We start from the raw sequence: 16,532 nt of genomic DNA, 5'->3' as shown, positions 1-16,532 counted from the left end.
AAACATAAAAACAAACAAAAGACAGGTGTAGTGTGGAGTGAACAGTTACAGTGAGTATGCCAGTTTAAACAGGTGGGTTTTGAGTTGGGATTTAAAGGTGGAGATGGACTCTGACTGTCGTATGTGGGGGGGGGAGGGAGTTCCAAAGTCTGGGTGCCGAGCAGCTGAAGGCTCGGGCACCCATGGTACTGAGGCGTGGTGTGGGGATGACTAGCAGTCCAGCAGAGGTTGAGCGGAGGGTGCGTGAGGGGCTGTAGTGATGGAGGAGGTCGCAGAGGTAAGTGGGGGCTAGCTGGTGAAGAACTTTGTAAGTGAGGAGGAGGTTTTTGTAGTTGATGCGAAATTGTACAGGGAGCCAGTGAAGTTGAATGAGAATGGGGGTGATGTGATCAGATGATGTGGTGCGAGTAATGAGAGACCAGTATAACTCTACAGTGGAATAAAGTGGAAAACAATGATTATGTCATCAAGTACGGTACAGAAGAGAAAGACTTCACCGTGACAGAGGATAACCCAGTGAGCAGGACAATCTCAGCTTTGACAACTATGACTGAGTACACTTTCACCCTCTTTACTGTGTTTAAAAATGTCAGAAGCAGAGGAAAAAATACCACTGCATTCACTGGTAAGAGAATTATTTTAACTCGAGTTTAACACTTTACGCATATACATTATATTCAAGTTTCTCAGTAACAGGTGTTTGTAGCTTGTTTGGTCAGGAAATACTGGAATTAAATGCAGATCTTTATTAGTTGCTTTTACTGATATGTTAATTTAAATTCAACTTGTGTTTTTGAAAAAAAAAAAACTTTAAGTGAGAGATAAACATTCTTTATTCAAATTTAAGCTGCTGTGACAGTTTGTTCTCCATGTCTTTTTACACCCTAGCTCCTCCGAATCCAGGGAACTTTAAATCAGTGAGACAAAACGAGACCAGCATCACTCTGCAGTGGGACAAAGTGGATAACATCCTCACTTATAAACTTGAGTATGATGGAAAGGAGGTGGACGTTCCATCTATGGGACAAGATGTGGTGCAACACACAATCCCTGGTCTTAAGAGTGGGACTAAACACAACTTCACATTGTTTGCTGTCTTTGAAAATGTCCCAAGCAGTGGAGCAACAGTGACTGCAGTTACAGGTAAGAGGATTTTACTCTTGAAGTAGACCTTTAGTAAGAGCCTGGTGAATACACTAATGTCTAATGCAAGTTTTCCCAGTATCAGAAGGGAGTTGCCCACAAATGATTTTTGAAAGTGACGTATAAACTAATGGCGCTTAATGTAAGTTATTGATGTTATTGTGGTTTCTTTGATATTTTCTTTAATCAACATGTGTTTCCTTTTCTTGTTTCTTTACTGCTTAGCCCCCCGTAACCCAGAGAACATTAAATCAGTGTTACAAAACGAGACCAGCATCACTCTGCAGTGGGACAAAGTGGATAACATCCTCAGTTATAAACTTGAGTATGATGGAAAGGAGGTGGACGTTCCATCTATGGGACAAGATGTGGTGCAACACACAATCCCTGGTCTTCAGAGTGGGACTAAACACAACTTCACATTGTTTGCTGTCTTTGAAAAGGTCCCAAGCAGTGGAGAAACAGTGACTGCAGTCACGGGTAAGATTTTTTATTTTCTTCAGCAACAGCCTGGTGAGAACTCAGTGTTATCCAATCCAGGTTTCCTTATACCAAAGGGTGTTTCCCTCTGAATACACAGGAGCTTAAAAAATCATGTCAAAGACTGTAAGATCTTACTCAGTTTGTCACATTTTGACATGACCTTTTTTTTTTCTATAAATGGGTTCCTTTCTCATGTTTCTTTACCTCCTTGCACCTTGTAACACAGAAGCGATATCACTTTATTATTATTAGTCATTGATGTTATTGTGGTTACTTTGATATCTTCTTTAATCAACATGTGTTTCCTTTTCTTGTTTCTTTACTGCTTAGCCCCTCTTAACCCAGAGAACTTTAAATCAGTGTTACAAAAAGAGACCAGCATCACTCTGCAGTGGGACGAAGTGGATGACATCCTCAGTTATAAACTTGTGTATGATGGAGAGGAGAAGAACATTATGTCTGAAGGACATGATCCAGTGCAATACATATTCTCTGGTCTTAAGAGTGGGACTGAACACGAGTTCACATTGTTTGCTGTCTTTGAAACGATCCGAAGCAGTGGAGCAACAGTGACTGCAGTCACAGGTAAGATTTTTATTTTCTTCAGCAACAGCCTGGTGAGAACTCAGTGTTATCCAATCCAGGTTTCCTTATACCAAAGGGTGTTTCCCTCTGAATACACAGGAGCTTAAAAAATCATGTCAAAGACTGTAAGATCTTACTCAGTTTGTCACATTTTGACATGACCTTTTTTTTTTTTTTCTATAAATGGGTTCCTTTCTCATGTTTCTTTACCTCCTTGCACCTTGTAACACAGAAGCAATATCACTTTATTATTATTAGTCATTGATGTTATTGTGGTTACTTTGATATCTTCTTGAACCAACATGTGTTTCCTTTTCTTGTTTCTTTACTGCTTAGCCCCTCTTAACCCAGAGAACATTACATCAGTGGGACAAAACGAGACCAGCATCACTCTGCAGTGGGACAAAGTGGATGACATCCTCAATTATACACTTGTGTATGATGGAAAGGAGAAGAACATTATGTCTGAAGGACATGATCCAGTGCAATACACAGTCTCTGGTCTTAAGAGTGGGACTAAACACAACTTCACATTGTTTGCTGTCTTTGAAAAGGTCCCAAGCAGTGGAGAAACAGTGACTGCAGTCACAGGTAAGATTTTTATTTTCTTCAGCAACAGCCTGGTGAGAACTCAGTGTTATCCAATCCAGGTTTCCTTATACCAAAGGGTGTTTCCCTCTGAATACACAGGAGCTTAAAAAATCATGTCAAAGACTGTAAGATCTTACTCAGTTTGTCACATTTTGACATGACCTTTTTTTTTTTTTTCTATAAATGGGTTCCTTTCTCATGTTTCTTTACCTCCTAGCACCTTGTAACACAGAAGCGATATCACTTTATTATTATTAGTCATTGATGTTATTGTGGTTACTTTGATATCTTCTTGAACCAACATGTGTTTCCTTTTCTTGTTTCTTTACTGCTTAGCCCCTCTTAACCCAGAGAACATTACATCAGTGGGACAAAACGAGACCAGCATCACTCTGCAGTGGGACGAAGTGGATGACATCCTCAGTTATAAACTTGTGTATGATGGAGAGGAGAAGAACATTATGTCTGAAGGACATGATCCAGTGCAATACATATTCTCTGGTCTTAAGAGTGGGACTGAACACGAGTTCACATTGTTTGCTGTCTTTGAAACGATCCGAAGCAGTGGAGCAACAGTGACTGCAGTCACAGGTAAGATTTTTATTTTCTTCAGCAACAGCCTGGTGAGAACTCAGTGTTATCCAATCCAGGTTTCCTTATACCAAAGGGTGTTTCCCTCTGAATACACAGTAGCTTATAAAATCATGTCAAAGACTGTAAGATCTTACTCAGTTTCTTTACCTTTCTCATGTTTCTTTACCTCCTTGCACCTCGTAACACAGAAGCAATATCACTTTATTATTATTAGTCATTGATGTTATTGTGGTTACTTTGATATCTTCTTTAATCAACATGTGTTTCCTTTTCTTGTTTCTTTACTGCTTAGCCCCTCTTAACCCAGAGAACATTACATCAGTGAGACAAAACGAGAACAGCATCACTCTGCAGTGGGACAAAGTGGATGACATCCTCAATTATACACTTGTGTATGATGGAAATGAGACAACCATCACCGCATTGGAAGATGAAGAGTTAGTGAAGAAAGAAATCACTGGACTTGTGAGCGGGACTGAATATGATTTCAGTGTCTTCACTCTGTTTCATGATGTCAGAAGCCGCGGACATAACTACACTGCAGCTACGAGTAAGTGTTCCTCTTTGTATAGACTTTCAACAAGAGCAAGAACTGAGCTGTTTATAGATGGCTTTAAAGAGGGTTAAATGAATACTGATGCCTCTATTAATCCCAACAAAAAAAAAATCAAATCGCACAACATCATCAGGGAGAAAACAGATTGTTTCTGAGATACAGTATGAGGTAAGCCTATATCCGCTGTTGTGGGGTAGGTGTCAAACCAAGTGAGCTAATGAGAGCTTTCACAGGATGAGATCAGAGATGAGAAGTAGTGCTTCGTTCAAAGAGATTGCCAAAACACTCAACACTAAATTTCCCCAAAGGAGGTTTAATGAAAATAAGATAAGCTTCAGGGTTTCACAGAGACTCTGAAACAAGAAGGGGGGGTCTACATTTGTGTCTTCAATGTATAGGTTTAAGTGTGTGACCTGAGATCCACATTTGTATTTTATTGGTGATGAGTAAAGTCTTTTCTTTCTTCAGTTCCCTCCAGAGTGGCTTTTGTGAACGTGACCGAACGCTCCGTGAACACAGTAACCCTTGAGTGGAAGAAAGTGAGGAAAGACTGGACCTACATACTCCAGATAAATTACGAAGAGCACCAAGTATACGGACCCGAGGATGTGCTGTCACAACAAATCACCTCTCTCACGCCAGGAACAGAGTATACATTCAGGGTGATCACAAAGTTCTTTGGACACAGCAGCAAGGTTTTTGAAGACTTCACAGTGACAAGTAAATACACAGCTATTGTTGGTTCTGTGAATAAAAAGTACATACATGTGCAGACTCTTGAAAACCTGATTGAGGGTTCTTTTAAATGTCATATCATACAAGCTTAAACAGCTGAAGGTCATGCTCTGAAAGGATTTTTGTCTTTCATTGCAGCCATAGACTGTGCAGGTGTAGACTGGCAAGTTACAAACTCATCCATCCAAGGAACGGTTGAAGGCTTGTTCTCGACTGCAACAGCATCTTACAAATCCCATAGTCAAGTCAGTCAGAATGGTAGCAATGTGTCGTTCACTGGCCTTTACCCTGGAGCGACCTACGAGCTTCTTCTGGTGTATGAAAACAAATCCAGAACCTTTGAACAGTGTAAACACACACTGCAGATCAGTAAGTATTCATCTCTCTTTTCATATTAACTGCATATATGTCTGCATGTACAACAGGAATTATGTCAATGTCTCATTTTGAGCATATTGATTTTGAAAGCCACCCTGTCATTTTATGTAATTGTTCTTTTTCTTGTTTCTGAAAACAAGAAGGAAAACATCAACACAATACCCTTTATTCACATATAGAGATTAAAATGTATCTAAATGAGTCTTTATTCTTGATAGTTTAGATGATACCTGCCTTAGGTATAAAATTAGCTATTGTGCTAAATCAGCATTTTTACAATGCTGCTTTATGCTAACATGTTGATAAATATTCATTGTCCTAATTGAAATAAAGGATTAGGAGGAGAATATGTTCTTTGGTCTGCATCTTTGAGTATTCAGAAAGGGGCTACATAAGTTCAATGTATTATTAATATTCTTATTACTTATAAAATGCAAGATGACCAAATATACAGCACATACTTAAAGCACCTGATTGGTAGAATAACTGGCATCTTCGTGAAGCAATTATCATTTCGGATTTGAAATAAGCCCTGTGAATGACTGATATAGGTATAGATAATGGATGGATTTTCAGTAATTTAGACTAATGTTACGCTATAGAGCAGCAGTACCATGAGATGATTTTTTTTTTCTTCATGGTAGTGCACCCTGAACAGTGATTTTCATCAAAGGCGTTTTTGTTTCTTTTTTCAGACAAAAAGTGTTAGAGTAGATGTAGCTCATACCTGACAGTTTCGGCGAATGTCTCTCGCCTTCTTCAGAGTCTCACTGACAGCCTGTGACGTGTCAGCCGGCAGATATTGACAGCCGGCACGCCCAGCAGGGCTGTCAAATGTTGATTTTTTTTTTTGTAATCTGTTTTTTTCTTTTTCTTTTTTTACATTTGAACCTTTTAATTTCTACACTGTTCTGGTGATGTGTTGTTTTGATTGTACTGCAAATACATCTTACCAATTGTCTCTTGAAGTTCCTCCAGATTTATTGGCTCACTGTGAGTACTCGGCGGCTGGATATTCAGTGTTGATCAGCTGGAACAGACCGGATGGGCTATGGACCTCAGTGGAAGTGAACGTGATGGAGAAGACTTACAATGTGGCCATGAAGGAAACAGATATCACAATAGCTGGCTTCAAACCTGCCAAAACATATAAGGTGTCTGTTTCAGCACTGGCTGGAGATGTAAAGAGTTCTACACCGTCAGTTTTTTCATGTCAAACTGATCCGAGGGGTAAGTGGACTATGTTTCTCTATAAAAACACTACTTTGAGTTTTGACTCTTGTTTAACTAGAAAATGAAGATTACATCCCTTTAATGTTAATAAAAACTGCTCTGCTGTGTGTTGAATGCCTGACTTTTGTTACTTTTATTCAATCCTCATTTTGCTCTTTGCAGGGGTCATTGCAGGGTCCATAATGGGTGTGCTACTTTTTGTTGTTCTGGTCTGTATGGCTGCCTTCATTCTGTTGAAAAGACCAGATATTGTCAGGTTGGCTTTGCCTCAGTGACTATAGTTTAATTCATCTCCATCTAAACTGTGCTAAATCAGACTGTATTACTGAGCATCAATGCTTCTTCCAACAGGAGAAACAAAACATTCACTGGTGGTACCAAAAAAACGGATAAAAAGCTCAAGTAAGTTCACGTGTCATCATCTCCTAATGTTAACAACTTTGTCAGCTCTCCTAATGTGGTTAAACAATAGGTCTCATTTATGAATTTTAGAGGGAAACACTGGGTTGAAATACATTATTGTCACTTATTTTACCTTTAATTTGATTAAATTTGTTTATTTTCCAAACGTGTAACATAAGACAAAGGTGAACATAAAAAAACAGACAAAATAAATAATAATTACAAATAGTGGAAAGTATGATTCAGTATAAAAAATAAACAAAATACATTTGGATAATAAGCTGTTATAAGTTACATGTCCACAAAGGAGTGGAAAGAAGTACAACTTATTGAATCCAATCCCAGCTAGCTTGTATAATATTTGTTAAATTAAATAATTGAAATTATGACAATCATATAATACAATATGATAATATGTTTAAATGTTTAATTTTCAATGTCAAGTTATAAATAAATAAATATATGAAACCAAGAGATTTGTAATAATACAATAACAAAAACAACAGCAACAAAATGGAAAATAGAAAAAAGAAAACAGCCTTTCATTAGATATACGAAGTGAAACAAATTCTACTTTTCACATGCTTCTTTTAGAGCTGTTTCTGTGGAAATGTTTCCAGACCACTTCCAACAGTTAAGTGTGGATGACAACAGAGGTTTCTCCCTGGAATATCAGGTATATAAAAGAAGCTTATTGTTTTCAGTTCTTTCTCAAACTCTTTCAGTAAGACAGTAAAACTGCCTGTTTATAATGATGACTGTCATGCAGAGCCTCATGCCTGTTGGCACAGAGCAGACACGTAAGGAAGCTAATCTTCTTGAAAACAAACCGAGGAATCGTTTTAACAACGTCCTGCCATGTAAGCCAAGCACCAGCAATAAAGACTCAGAAAATATTTACATGATTCAGATCCACTGACTCTAGTTGTGGGTGTTTGACCTTGTTGAGATTTGTTGCATTTAAGCCATCTTCTGTTATGTATCATCCTCAGACGACTGGTGTCGGGTGAAGCTCACTTCATCAGAGGCCAATGGAACATCTGACTACATTAACGCCAGCTACATGCCTGTAAGTATTACAAGCTGCACAACTTATCTTCACACCTTCATTTGGATTCACTTCATTTATGAAGACTTAATGTGATTTGTCGGCATGAAAATACTTTTTCTTTTTTTTTTATCATTTTAAACTGAATGATTTACAGAATTAGCTTTGACACTTCCTTCTCAGGGCTACAACAGCAGCAGGGAGTACATTGCCACTCAGGGCCCTCTGCCCTCCACAGTGGATGATTTCTGGAGGATGATTTGGGAACAGAGAGTGAGAGGTATTGTCATGGTAACCAACTGCACTGAGAGCGGAAAGGTGGGTCCTCTGGTATCTTTTAGAATCAATTTAAACCAGATTTTATTGAAGGTGTCAAAATGTTGTGAGCGGTTTTAAATCATTGGCTTTTGTGGCTGACGTTTTCAAATAGTTAACATTTATGTGAGCCACTGCACACAAATGTTTTGCTCTCAACTTCATGACCCCTTTTTGTTTTTGTATGCTTCCTTTTCGTAGACTAAGTGTGAACACTACTGGCCTGCAGACAAGAAGCCTCGCATGTATGGAGATCTGGGGGTCACCATCAGATATGAGCAGAAGGAGCTTTTCTGGACATTAAGAGAATTTACAGTAAAACATGTACGAAACAGGGCTGGGAGAGGAGGCTGTTTGACAACTTTAATTTATATTCTATTATAATAATAATAATAATATAATTCCTCCATGCAAATCTCCATCATAGAAAAACAGCACAGAGGAGCGCACAGTGAAACATTTTCACTTCACCGCCTGGCCTGATCATGGAGTTCCACAGGGCACAGAGGACCTGATCCAGTTCAGAGGACTGGTGAGAGAGCACATAAAGAGAGAAGCGACTGGAGCACCTACAGTGGTCCACTGCAGGTACAAAATGAGTTCTTACTTTCATGGGTAAAAATCTAGTCATCTGAAAATCTTCATACAACTATTTGAATTTAAGTTGTGAGTGATATGAAGTTAAGTATCTGCTTTTGTACCACCTGGACTACCTGACGATGAACATACCTGGTCTTTCTTTCAGTGCCGGAGTAGGGAGGACAGGCACCATTATTGCTCTGGATGTTCTGCTTCAGCAGTATGAGAAAGAGAGAGCAGTTGGCATCAACGCCTTTGTGCACAAGATGAGGCTGAGTCGACCGCACATGGTGCAAACAGAGGTATATATATACTATGTCGAGATACCACTTCCTTTGTAAGCAAACAAGGCAAGGTTGCTTTTATAACCTCGAACCATGTAAGCTTTATCCCCGCGTCCACAATTTTACACAAACAATATTGTGTACATTTTCAATCAAGATAATGAAGGCAACACTTTATAAAAGTGTATGTTTATTTGCACATTTACATTCTTTGTCTCCCAATATAAAGACGTGTGAAGTTAAAGCATGCGTTTGATTGTGGTTAACAACTGAACACTGGTAAGCCACGCAGGAGATAGGCAAATGACTGTGGTTATAGCTCACTGCACACAAAAGCTGTGTTTCTAAAATGACAAGCTGTTCTCGTTTCCTTTTTGTTTTTTTCAGTCCCAGTATGTTTTCTTGCACCAATGCATCATGAACAGTCTGCAGCAAAACGAGAGGACTGAAGAGACCATATATGAGAATACCGACATGATGTATGTCAACGCCACTGCACTCCGAGAGTTTCAGAAATATAGTAACAATTAACTATTGTTATTGTCTTTTCTGCACCAATTGAAAAGCTAGTTAAATCCTACAGGCTAAAATTGGCTTGAAACTTTAAAAATCACAAATGTTTATGTTGTATATTTACTGTCAGTGCATAGCACACTTTAGATTTTACTTAACTTTATTTGTGGTCTTATCAGCTCTGCTTATAGTTAGAATGATTATAATGACACACTTCATGTGAGTAAAAAACACTCCTGAGGACAGAAAAATGTTTGAAAATTACATTCAGAAAAAATGATCCTAACTTGTACAAATATTAAATATTTTTTTATTGAAAAAAACAAAACAACACCACCTAAATAGTACAGGTCTGTCAAAGATTACAACATTGGTTCCAGTGTTTGTCCTTCAAGGGTCAATGTTTTGAACTTCTTCCTTGCTTCCTGAAACCGACAGCACACCTGCTTCACTCACATCCTCCTCAGCGATTCCTTTACTTGGTGTGTTTCTACTAGAGACATTATGGAAGTTAGCAAGGATGAGTTTCTGTCGGTCTTGTAAAGCCTCAGGGTTGATTTCTGCCTCTCCACGTTGCTTGCCCGGATGCAGGGGCTCGATTTTACCAGCGTCAGGCAGCGGAGGCACGGAGAACATTTTTGCAATGTTGTGCAGGACACTGCACGCCTTGATAACATTGGACTTTTTGGCCAAAGAGTTTTCTTGAGCAAACCCGAGTTGATTTAAACACCTGAAGCGTGTCTTCATGGAGCCGAGCATCGTCTGCATGACACTGTGGATCTTTGTGTGGGCCTCATTGAAGCTGATCTCGCTGTCATTTGCAGGTTCTGCCACAGGAGTCAGGACATGTTTGCTTAAGTTGTAGCCTTGCCCAGCTTTAAGAAAGACAATAAGAGAATCCAATCAAGAAAACAGCGGGACAACAAAACCCTGATATATGATGAAAACTTAAAATGGGCCGAGGTGGACGTGAAGTCTTTACACAGAGTCGAGAAACATAATCAGTACACCTGAGAAATATCAATAACCTAACTAGAAGTGAGTGTTTGTTAGAATGTAATAAAGAAAAAAGTGCAATCCCTAAAACACAGAAGACTTTATAAATATTGTAAGCTATATAAAAGGACTGTATGCAGCTCAACTGTTATGTAATGTGGGTTATATTTAAATGATCTCAGGGGCATAGTATGTGCATTTTGTAATAACAAATAAAATAATTATAAAAAATACTTTTCAAAAATGGATACAGAAACAGTTTTCTTATGACTGGTTTAATATCTTACCTATAACCCAAAAAGGTCTGTGTATATGTAGCTCCTCCATTTGCCTCCCTTTGACAGACGACTCCCACAGCTCCTGCTCAAACGTGCTGCCAACACAACACTTTTCTACACTCAGTATGTTTCCGTCAGAGTCGCATATGATCTGGCTCACCACCGACGTGTACCCCAAGGTGTTAACAAACCCCCTGTATGTGTCCGTCTCATAAGGGGAGGCTCTGATTTTGAAGTGAGCCGCGCCAAGGACACCCAGCACATTGGGGATCCCACAGTAGTTCTTTGTCTTTAAAGCAACCTTCTTTTTGGCCTCATGAGTTAGTGGGAAAGAGATGAACTGGTCGGACATGCCTGCGATGACTCCAGACACATTGTTCATGATCGCCAGGCAGTCCGTCTGAGACTGTCCGACTCTCTGCAGCACTCGAGGTGAGGAGATTCCGTGTGCGTAATAGTTCAATGCCACCATAACCATCGCTTCGACGGACAGCGTGGGGTTCTTCAGAGCCAACTTCTCCATGCGGATGCGGGCAGCATCTAGGATGAAACTGATGCAGGGTCTGCTGAGGTGGAACACCTCAAATAAAGCTTCGTCATCAAATTCATCGAAACAGCTCGGAGCCCCGAAGTCTGCTCCGACGTTTCCGAGAAGCTCCTCCTGGACCGCGAGCCACACTGGGAGAGCGAAGGACATGTTTGTTGAATACAAGAAAACCCAGAGATTACAGGATGACCAAGACGAAAATAAACAACAGTGAGAGGCATAGACACACACTCTTCTTCAGTATGATTTAGAGCAGGGGTTTTCACCAGGTAAGTAGTTCCTGGGCTACTTTTCTTTTTTTAATCTGACAACAATAAATGCACCTCTTCCCACTATTCATATATTTGGCCAATAAAAACAAGTGTAAAGGAGTAATGTTTTATGGACATTGATGGGAATTTTCATTGACATGGCTTAATGTGTGGCAGAATAAGAAGTGTAAAATATTTCAGGTTTTTTTTAATCTTGAACCTTGATGTGAATTTAAGATGATTGATAAACATTGGCTTATTGCAGTTTCACAAACATACAAACAGTAGCTTCTTTCAGCTGATGTATGCTATGCAAAAAAAATGCAAGCGATGTAATGAAAGTAGCTCTTGGCCACTTTCATTTATTCAAAGTTACTCTCAGATGAAGAAAGGTTGGAGACCCCTGATTTAGAGAGGGCTCAAAGCTGTACTCTATCGCCACACAGTGGACAGGAATACCAACTACAAACGTCTGCAGAAAGCTAAAATAATACAAATAGAAACATCATTCTGTAATTAAGCTAAAGGCCTAGTTCCATTGAAGATGTGTTGTAATTGGATAGTATTTTTGGAACACAAAAAGCAATTAACACAACTCAAATGAAGAGGGTCATTTCCTGTCAACATTTAAATTACAGCAGTATGCAGATAATTGTGATGTTCATTAATATTTTTTTTTTCTCATTTTACTCTAAGCCGATTCCACATCGTCTAGCCTTTCCCCATTAAACTCATCCTGCCTCATAATCGTCAAAGTAATAAACCAGCTGTTTGGCTATTTGTACCAATGAAGAAGTACAACAATTACCAGGCGAGTCCGCTCGCATGTCTCCACCATCTGCAACCTCTTCTTTGTGTTGGAGCTCCTGAAACCCATCTTGTTGTTCGTTGTCCCATTTATGAATAATGACTGGCTCCAAAAAATTCCTTGCGTCACTCCTGAAGGTGTCATACTGGGAAATCTGGAGTTGTATTTCCTTACATACCTATAGTTGAGCAAAAAGACAAGAAAACGCTGCCGAAAAAGCACATCCTTTGCTAAATTAATATAGATAAAAATATTAGAAAGAAGAGACTTACCTTCTCCAGCTGCAGAAATGAAGTGTCTGTGAAATGTGTAGTTGCAAATAACTCTATATTTGCCACAGGGTAGCTGTCAACAATGGGCTGGCTCTGCCACTGTCTGGAATAGTTGCAGTTGTAGCAAAGCTGTTTAATAGCCACAAATGTACCTATGTGTTGCCGCTGGACCTCAGACGGCCTCTTACACATGGGACAGGTTTCAAAAAGTTCCCTCAGACACGAGTCAAACACAATGTATTTTGTGTCGCTATATGTGACCTGTGACCCAATTTCACTGCAATAAAGAAAAAAAGGGGGATACATTTTAATTGGACTCCACAAAGAGGCTTTCAGAGAGTTTTTTGGTCATCTACCGTAGTAACAAGTTACCCAAAATACTTTACTCACGACATTTCAGACTCCTCTTTAATAGAGTCGCCCGTATTATGGGTTGATCCAATTGGCTCAGCTTCTGCTGATCTCGAAGTCTCAACTTCTTCTTCTTCCTCCTCAAGACGGGGCCTCTTATTTGGTCTGAAAACATTGCCGTGTGAAGGCGTTGATGATGGGGGAAGTGGACCAATGCAAACAGGCTCTGTGCCAGCACTGACCTGAGACAATGTAGCCTGTGTGCCTAAGAATAATAATTAATGATTTTTTTTTTATTTTGTACATTGCCACTTAAATAATAATTATCTTAAACAAAGACATGTTTTACCTTTGCTGCTCATATGACAGTCCTTTAGTGTACCCCAGGACAACTGTGTGCCGATGGATGACCCCTTTGGAGGCACTGTGCCCTCTGAGACTTGTTGTGGGGAATCCGTCTGACACCCAACATCATTGAATCTTGGTGGACTTATTTGGATTCTGGAGCTTGTGGTCTGTGGTGTACTCTGACGACATAAAAATAGCAAATTTACCATGGCTTTTAAACAGAAACGAGAAACATTATGTTCTCTTTTCCGTAGCAAAATAAGCAGAACAAACGTGTCATAAAGTACTTATAAATGTATTTTGGATACGTTATCCTGTTATTTTAGCATCACTGTTATGATTAAACACCATCTGAGCACTGGTCGAGATGATCCTCAGCTGAGAAATGATCAATACTTAGCACTATGACTACCTCGATGAACAATTCATAACAAGCCCTATTACAATTACTAACATAGCACTTTCACGCAGAAGTGGAGATACAGCAGAGTAGAAAGAGCCTAACCACAATAATGTCAGCTGGTGTGTTTGCCGAGTCCAATAACTGTTGTTAACCACATCTTTTTCTGGGAGCTCCTAAGCTCCCATGAGCCCCGTTTCCACCGAGCCAAACTCTGTACCGAGGCTCGGTTCATCTCGGTACAGTGCGCATTTTGCGGCGTTTCCACAGAATAATCCCGGGAAAGATTCCCAAATAATCTAACAGTCTGAATCTGATGAGAATTCCAATGAGTGAGTTGGTGAGGTTTGGACCTTTCAGCAGTTAGCAGTTAAGCAATGTTCCTTTGAAGACTCCACCAATCAAAGACCACCCTCGAGGTTCCTTTCTTTGAGGGATACGCCCATGATGGGGTATGTACCAGAGCTCCCCATCACTTCCCTTCAGCTGATCTAGTGGTACCGTGTCAGCATAATCAGTGTTTATCATTTCTGGGAGGAAAGCTGTGTACTCATGATGAAAGTTCTTGTTTTTGACAAATTTACATGTCAGACTCTGGATGCGTTGTTCTGCAATGAAATGGTTATTCGCCAAGCTGGGATTTTCTTGTTTGAAAGGCAATATCCAAGTGATTCACAATATCCAAGAATTTGACCTCCTCTCTTCCTCGATTTCCTTGCTGGTTTCCCTGCAGTCATGTTTGTACTGTTTGATTAACAACTCCTCTAGGTTCATGATGGATATTCAATTGACAGCAGCAGCAGCAGCACAGCCATTTGCATCTGTAACGATGTTGTCTCCTCTCAGTGGACCATAGATGATCCACCCCTGTAGGGTCCTTGCTACGTATGGTCCATATCCTTCGCTGTTGACCATATCTTTGCAACCTTCAACCGAACAAATTCAGTATTTCGCTTTACCAGTAGCCATTACTCCTTCACTAGTGAGAAAGACAATGGCAGACATTCACAGAAGTTTTTATCAAGTTGGGGGTGGAGTCTGTGGGTGGAGATACCATGGGGAGGGCATTTTGTTACCCCCGATTCAACTGGTGACATCACTAGTTGAGAAAATTTGAAACAGAGCACTTTTCTCTGTGTTGCAAGACTTACACAGACCACACTCAAAGGACTGGTGCATTGCAAACATACCTTTGTACACTGTCATGCATGTAAGTCTGTTCTTTATGCCTGTAAAGAGAGTTTTTGGTTACATGTGTCATATCACACGCTTTAATTGATGGTCCAGGGGTTGTTCGTTTTGGTTTAACAACCTGTTGCTGGGAGAAAGATTCCATTTCCTTCCACATATCCTGTCCTTATTGCACTTGACATGGATAATGTTCACTTGGAGATGCTTTGAACTTCGCTGATCCTTCCTCATGAGCAGTTGCTTTTCTCAAATACGAGTTCATCCCATCAGATACTCTGGAACCATCTCTCCCATTGAATACATTGATTTTTGCATTGGTTGCTGCCAGCTCAGTCTCTCGTTCAAGTTGTTCCTTCTTTCTTTTCAATTGCTCCTCTTGGGCTTCAAGCTTGTGTTTTATCCTCAACGCAGCAGCTCGAGAGATTTATTTTATGTGCAATTTAAAACAGAGAAAACACCATTGCATTATGTCATTTGAGCCAAGTTCGACTATATCTTACTTGAATATACATTTATCCATCCATCGATACCTCTATACCGTCACTACTTTCCTGTCTTTTATTTTGAAGGGTTTACTTTCAGTCACATGGGTCGCACGACTTGTTTACCGTAAAGGCGTTAAAATATGCGCAGCAAAAAAAAAACACCGGCTAACTTGACAGCAGTGTCAAAAAATGCTCCGAGGCCGTAAAAAAACAGATCCGGACCCCCAAAACATTATCTTTAAGGGTGGTTGACAATGCAACTATGCCCGTTACATTTTTAAGTGGAAGTTTGTAATTAGCTAAGTAGTGCTCAAATCACTGCTTAGCATGTTAGCCAAGACATCCAGCTGGTTTCAAACTAAATAAAAACACCATAAATGAAGCATACTTACAGGTTGTAGTCGTGAACGTCCAGAAGCAGTATGACTTCCATCGTGACCAAAAAGAGTGGGAATTGCACCTTCTTTCAGAACCAGTTTTTTTGCAAATCCCAACTTGAACTGTGTCCAGTTAACAAAGCAGTCCTCGTTGAAATGCCGAGAGCAGAGGACAAGTCTGGGTCCGCAATACTGAGGAACAGTCTTAAACATAAAAGATATCCACAAGTTCCTCAAACTGCCGTAACTAGGCAGTCCATGCAGAGAAGAAGTGTTTTCACATTTAAAGAAACATCGTCTGGTGGCCATGCCGGTCTCTACGTTCTGAATGTAAACAAATAAGAGCTCAGCAGTCACCGCCCACTTTTTCGGTCATTTTCCCCAATCAAATCCTGCCTGGATTTTCCCACTAAATTCTTATATCAAGGGATTTGCACCTGGAACAAAGACGTCCAGCTACTCCAATACTCGTGTTCATATTACTTTTAATTCGGCTTCACAACGGCATTAAACAAAAACGGAAATAGGCCTAAGTACCGTTTGCACACACATTTCGTCTGGAGTCAATGAACAACACATCCCACAATCCATTGCAAATGATACGGTTTCTTCTTAAGAGTAACTTCTGTAGACAGCATATACAGAGAAGGGACTAGAGCACCTACTATGGTTCACTGCAGGTACAACATGAGTGTTTACTTTCATAGGTATTAATCTAATCATCACTATTTGTTATTGTATTTGACAGCTTCAGTAATGTACTGTATGTCTGCGTTCTTGTGCATCATA

General features: G+C 39.8%; 2 protein-coding genes across 5 annotated transcripts; one reads left to right on the top strand and one right to left on the bottom strand.

The window, feature by feature from the left end:
* Positions 1-415: 415 nt before the first annotated feature.
* Positions 416-9,684, top strand: LOC306842118 (receptor-type tyrosine-protein phosphatase H-like). Of its 3 annotated transcripts, XM_079372192.1 has the most exons (20): positions 416-625; positions 889-1,143; positions 1,369-1,623; positions 1,957-2,211; positions 2,548-2,802; positions 3,139-3,393; positions 3,689-3,946; positions 4,421-4,672; positions 4,826-5,056; positions 6,035-6,295; positions 6,461-6,554; positions 6,650-6,700; positions 7,295-7,376; positions 7,470-7,560; positions 7,693-7,769; positions 7,932-8,066; positions 8,265-8,387; positions 8,491-8,651; positions 8,809-8,944; positions 9,314-9,684. In XM_079372192.1, exons 1-20 carry the CDS (start codon positions 547-549, stop codon positions 9,455-9,457), a joined length of 3,450 nt encoding a protein of 1,149 aa, XP_079228318.1. In that variant the 5' UTR covers positions 416-546; the 3' UTR covers positions 9,458-9,684. The 3 variants fall into 3 exon arrangements, with proteins under 3 accessions (XP_079228318.1, XP_079228319.1, XP_079228320.1); XM_079372193.1 differs by lacking the exon at positions 1,957-2,211; XM_079372194.1 differs by lacking the exons at positions 1,369-1,623; positions 1,957-2,211.
* A 31-nt stretch (positions 9,685-9,715) lies between these two features.
* Positions 9,716-16,103, bottom strand: LOC306842121 (putative nuclease HARBI1). 2 transcript variants are annotated; one of them, XM_079372202.1, is made up of 7 exons: positions 15,759-16,103; positions 13,292-13,469; positions 12,982-13,207; positions 12,592-12,868; positions 12,320-12,497; positions 10,723-11,391; positions 9,716-10,314 (listed from the first exon to the last, which is right to left on the bottom strand). In XM_079372202.1, exons 1-7 carry the CDS (start codon positions 16,050-16,052, stop codon positions 9,830-9,832), a joined length of 2,307 nt encoding a protein of 768 aa, XP_079228328.1. In that variant the 5' UTR covers positions 16,053-16,103; the 3' UTR covers positions 9,716-9,829. The 2 variants fall into 2 exon arrangements, with proteins under 2 accessions (XP_079228328.1, XP_079228329.1); XM_079372203.1 differs by lacking the exon at positions 15,759-16,103 and having other exon boundaries at positions 12,982-13,107; positions 13,292-13,375.
* Positions 16,104-16,532: the final 429 nt, after the last annotated feature.

Source organism: Symphodus melops (genome assembly GCF_947650265.1).
Source record: "Symphodus melops genome assembly, chromosome: 21".
Lineage (NCBI taxonomy): Eukaryota > Metazoa > Chordata > Actinopteri > Labriformes > Labridae > Symphodus > Symphodus melops.
This window is presented reverse-complemented; position numbering and strand designations above follow the sequence as displayed.